This window comes from Silurus meridionalis, chromosome 3, assembly GCF_014805685.1.
Source record: "Silurus meridionalis isolate SWU-2019-XX chromosome 3, ASM1480568v1, whole genome shotgun sequence".
Lineage (NCBI taxonomy): Eukaryota > Metazoa > Chordata > Actinopteri > Siluriformes > Siluridae > Silurus > Silurus meridionalis.
Window position 1 is genome coordinate 7,572,555 of NC_060886.1, and position 5,469 is coordinate 7,578,023.

The following is a 5,469-nucleotide window of genomic DNA, read 5'->3' on the forward strand; positions in this document are numbered from 1 at the left end:
CCAGGTTGATTTAGTAGTGTATGGCTGTAATTATTACATTACTAGTGGTACTGGAACTTTTTTTCACTTAATTTTTTTTACAGTCACAATTCAAGTCAAACACAAGGCCTTGCATTTAGAACTATTGCAAAGTAGTAAGTACTACATACATTCCCCAGTGAAAGTATTGAAACAGAAAGCCAGTTGGCACAGATTTCTTGACAACCTGCCTAAGATGTTGCCTTCTTCACTTGTTTGAGCACCATGGGGGAGAGTGGAGTAAGATGAGCCAGTTTTTACTTAAAGAGTAAGATAAGGGAAAACAAAAGCAGAAGTAAAGTTAATTTCAAGATGTTTCCTGTCAATTCAAATTATTAGAATGCATATACAGTATGCAGACAAAGTGTTCTAAAAATATAACTTCTTATATAAAAGTGTACCTGTGGCTCAATTTGCGACAAATTAGGGGTAAGTTGATCCAATTCACGGGGTAAATTGCAGAGTCTGCGGTTTATCCATCAAATCCATGTAAAATTTTAAAAACTAACTTAAGGGTAACTTTTCCTTTTACTATTAACCACATTTCTTTCCTTTAAAAAAGCAAACTCAAAAAAGCAAAACATGGTTTCATTGCTTTAGACTCTTGAGTCTTTCATTGCGTTAGTTGATTAGCTAATTGACTAATTTTAGGCACCTCTCCCTTGTCACACAGATAATTACACAGATAATTCTATAATTCAGCACAGTTTCTTAAAACTCTAATGATTAAGCAATTTCTTCTCTTTGTGCTATACACTAAAGAATTTTGGCTTTAGAATACAAAGACGCATACAAGACAAAAGATGTTTTAATTAGCTTTAAACAATAAATATATATATATATTTTTTTATCTCAAACCGATTGTCTTTAGCATATAGCACTAACAATGAAAATTCTTAACCTTGCTATTTTAATACTTACAGATTGGACTGTGTATTGGGCCTAATTTGTCTAACTGGATATTTTGCACAAGCTGTCTGTGAGCAAACAAATGCTAGACGGTAATCAAATAAGTTTTAGAGCCAAAGCAATAGTGCCATATTATAAAATCTAAAGTATGTCTACAGTAGATAATGTGCAGTGATTGATAAGTTAATTACTGTATTTTTCTCCTCTCATGACATGTTTAGGTGTTCGTTCTCAATTTGTCATTTCCAGCTCTCTGTGAGCTTTGCCTTGTATGGAATTTTTCTGTGTGCCTTAAATGCAAATGAACTGTGGCATGTACACTTTCTTGCTACATTGCGGAGGATGTGTATTTATCAACATACAGAACCTGCATCATATTGAACCAGTCAGCATTACTGAAACCTTTCTATATATGGCTGGATTTCTTTTATTTCAGTTTTGCCTGCAAAAAAAAAAAACACCACAGAACTTACAGTATTTACACCACAAACATTAAATGATTGGTTAACCCCAGAACAACTTCCACATCTCCTAATTATAAATTCACATTAATCAAAGTGTTTCACCTTTCAATTTTTAAAGCCACATATCCTGCCTCAGACTGGATGTGGTGAGGAACACCGGCCGAGCAGCAGAGCTTCTGTAGTGTGATTTCAAGCCTGTAATGCTCGTTGTCCTTGTTTTGAAACGAAGAACAGAATCAATCGGGTAACTACTTCAATGTGCAATAATGCAATAGTGTGTATATACTGTAAATGTGCAATACACATTAAGTAGTGATACAATTAAAATCTAGTATAGCTTCTCTGCTCCACTGGAAATAAGGACTTGGTATGAGATAGGATTTAGCAAAGATGAACAACTCTGACCTTAAAAAATGGGTGAAATCAAAGAGATGAACATTTTAGCAGTGCAATGCATGCTTGATGAAATAACGTGGAGGATGTGAAGCGGAACTGACGGTGAGTGTATGTAAGAAAAGGAAATGTAAACCACATGTGTGTGTCTGTATGTGACACAGAGGGAGGCACAGAGAGTGAAAACAGGAGAATGTGTAGGCTGTCCTTAATGTTCACTAAGTGACTTTAGACTAAAGACATTCAAATGAAACATCCTTTTTAATAAGCACATTTTTAATAGCAGTTTATGATTTCTTTGCCATGGCTAGACCACATCACGTTTATACAAGCAGCAGACTTGTCGTTTTTGTTCTCGTCCTACTTGTAGATGCACAAGGTAAGTCAAATGTGTTTTGTTCAGCTGTTGTTGGCATCATGGCACCATAGACATTCATTCAGTAGATTTATTTACGCTGTTGAAAATCCTGATGTTTGTCCATGTAAAGATGTTGTAATTGGTGATATTACTCCCAGATCATTCAACTGTTTATTTTGTGTTTAATGATCACAGTGGTTTAGTTTTTTCAGCATGGCCTGGAGGGAAAAATATTACTTAAAACATTTGTGTACACATGGGCCACACATTTTTTGAGACAAATGTTTGGCAAACATGATGTATGAAAGTAGTGACGAAGAGAAAAAAAGCGTAGGCCCAGCTTTCTCTGTTAATTCAGAGCATGGAATTTCCACATGGCTAACAAAATCAACTGTAGAATAATGAACCAAAATATCAAAATAATAATTGTAATAATAATATTAATAATAATAAGTCTATCTATCTATCTATCTATCTATCTATCTATCTATCTATCTATCTATCTATCTATCTATCTATCTATCTATCATCTCTCTTACTCGCTCTTTGCAGTGGAAATTAAAAAAATCACTTATTTGTTTTTGGAAAGTCTGAATCTGTTTAAATAGCTTCTTGCCAAGATAAAAATCTAAGATGTACGGTTGCTGGTTAATTATAAAATATTGGGTCTAAATCAAGATGTCTGGATGAACACATATTCTGAGCTGGTGCGTCTGTATGCTTATATACACGTATAAAATACAGAACTAAACAAGCCCTTGGTGTGAGACTTGCATCTGTTAATTGATGCAATTCAGGTAGATATTGAATCTTACTTACAGAATTAAATATTAATTATTGCAAATATTCAGGAGTTCTTTGTGGTTTAGCTTAATGACTGAATTTAACGACATGACTTTGTTCAGGATCAGCTGAAGCATGCACATTTTTTCAGTAAAAAACCTCAGAAAATACCATTTTGTTCAGCACCCCACATGACTTTCAGTTTTGTTATCTTCCTCTACTTAAAAAAAAACACAAGAGGTACAAAAATCAATAAATATTTGGTTTGGTTCAACATGGGGTGATTTTATGATTATTTGGTGGTCTTTCAAGTATAATTCAAATTATTTCTGCTTCTTGTAGATCCTGTTGATTCATGTGTCTCTAACATCAACCTTCGGAAGAACACTGTGTATGTGGTCTCCAGTGGAAGCATGTTAAACATCTCCTGCCCAGTGTCATACTGTAAAGACGTTCCTACTGTAAAATGGATTAAAATTGATCATACAAACAACTTTATAGTGATCAGTGAAACAAATCAAATAACAATAACTCAAATACAAAAAGAGCCTAAGACCATTATTTCATATTTGAGCATCAGGAACGTATCAAAAATTGAACAAGGCTTTTACAGATGTATGATTTCTTACTCAAACTTTTCATCAGAAAGCCACAACATTATCGTCAATGTTTCAGGTAAGACCTGCAGCTCTGAAATATTGATAAAGGTCATATTACTGAGAATACAGTGTGAGCTAAAAATAAAACGGTTTAACTGTCTTTTTCTATTGAATCCATGAATCACACCAAAGAAAAAGAAACGAAAGCTGGGATTGGTGTGCAGGCAACATACATCAGCTGGTTTCTGTACATCTTCATCTGTGTAGGAATTCTCAGCCTGGTCATGGTCGTGATGTTGTCCTCTCTCCTGTGCATCAATCAATGTGAGTGTTGTAACTATTTAAATGTAGTCTAAATTTGACTATTGTCTATCTATTAATATGTAAACCCATTATTTTTTCCTTATTAGGTTCAAGAAAATCTAACAGCCACAGACAAAATGTAAGTTTCCTAAACACACGACAATTTCCCACTTTTTTACAACCCTTAAATGGTAAAAAAAAAATCTTACTTTCTTTCTAAAATGCAATGGTTTGTCCTAAACCGCTGTCTTCCACCACAGGAATACACACAAGATATGAGGAATCGAAGCAAGAGTAATGATGTATTACGGGAGATTGTGTATGCCACACTTCAACACCCCGCACCCAGGGAAGAGTCTGCAGTCTGGCATGTATCAACAGAGCAGCTGGTGGAGTACGCGTCCATCCAGATCGCCTAACAACCTCAGGAACATTTTGGGAGCATTTCAGGACTTCTGTGAGCAGAGCAGTGCAGACTGTACAGTCAGTTTAGAGCCTTGCAAATTCTTGACACTCAAGAATTTGAAGCTAGTCACATACTCCGCTTCAGTCCCATCAGTGTAGATTGAGTCTGTGGCCATTCTTAGTTCGCCATCCACAATCAGCTTCTTGGTTTTGTGCAAGATTGTTGTTGGCACACCACACTGCCAGGTGTTGAGCCTTTTCTCTGTAGGCCCTTTCGTTGTTGTTGCTGATTAGTCCTATCATCATGGTGTTAACTGCAAACTTGATTATGGGCTGAGATCTGTTTTCTTTAAAGCTGTGTAAATACAAAAGCAAAAGCACTATTATTCTGAGTGGAAAAATATTAAAACTTGTTTTGAAATTTTTTATATTTACATGTTGGGGTTTTCAATTATTATTCATAATAAAATATTTAACTTAAACTCTTACTGAAAAAAAGAACTAGTTTGAAAAGGTCAGTCAAGTTTTTATTTGCATGATGTTCATAATGATCCATAAACCATCAAAAACATGCACAACTGCTTCACTGATAGACTCTTAGTATAAAAAGTGCGAAAAGTGAGATACTGCGAACATATAAGCACCACAGCACCACAGACACCTGCAGCTTGGTGTTAGTTTTTTTCAGGCTCTCATCAGTTGAAATGATGCAAACATTTTTGATGCAAACCGTGAATGCAAACAGCATTTTAACACCTACATAGGTGACAGCATTAAAAGGGCTCCATGCCACTTTCGGTCTCAGACAAAGGTGTGTTTTTTTACAAGTTGGAGAAACAAAAGAACTCCAAGGGTAAAACCCTAGGGGGTCCGTGGCAGTACTCCATTGGGTCCTCTAATTAATGTTTCTATTAATATCAGTACCCAATTTCTATAAGTAAGGGGTCCTTGACCTGAAAAATGTTGACTCCTGGTCTATTCTCTTTATTTCATATCGATTCTGTTGAGGAACAGTGCCACCAAGCATCTTTATACATAGCAGTTTCTATCCAGTCAGATTTCAGCTGTCACATCAAGTGTTGCCAGTGTCAAAGGTATCTGTCTGACGTAAAACCTTTAGAGTCAGCACCCGTGGCCTTCTCCATTATAAACTAGAATTCATGGAGAAAATGGGTACCAAATTACAAAATCCCCAGTAAGCTTACAAAGAAAATTGTAGCATGTGCTCTATATTTAT

General features: G+C 35.5%; 1 protein-coding gene across 1 annotated transcript; it reads left to right on the top strand.

Annotated features, from left to right (window-relative positions):
• Positions 1–1,945: 1,945 nt before the first annotated feature.
• On the top strand, positions 1,946–4,666 carry LOC124380787 (B- and T-lymphocyte attenuator-like). Its single transcript, XM_046842044.1, has 5 exons — positions 1,946–2,163; positions 3,268–3,600; positions 3,717–3,848; positions 3,935–3,966; positions 4,088–4,666. Exons 1-5 carry the CDS (start codon positions 2,088–2,090, stop codon positions 4,244–4,246), a joined length of 732 nt encoding a protein of 243 aa, XP_046698000.1. The 5' UTR covers positions 1,946–2,087; the 3' UTR covers positions 4,247–4,666.
• The last annotated feature ends 803 nt before the right edge of the window (positions 4,667–5,469 follow it).

Coding starts and splice junctions, on each gene's coding strand:
- LOC124380787 (XM_046842044.1), top strand. CDS start 2,088: ATGGCTAGACCACATCACGTTTATACAAGCAGCAGACTTGTCGTTTTT. Junction 2,164..3,267: donor CCTACTTGTAGATGCACAAG/GTAAGTCAAATG, acceptor TGCTTCTTGTAG/ATCCTGTTGATTCATGTGTC. Junction 3,849..3,934: donor TCTCCTGTGCATCAATCAAT/GTGAGTGTTGTA, acceptor TTTCCTTATTAG/GTTCAAGAAAATCTAACAGC.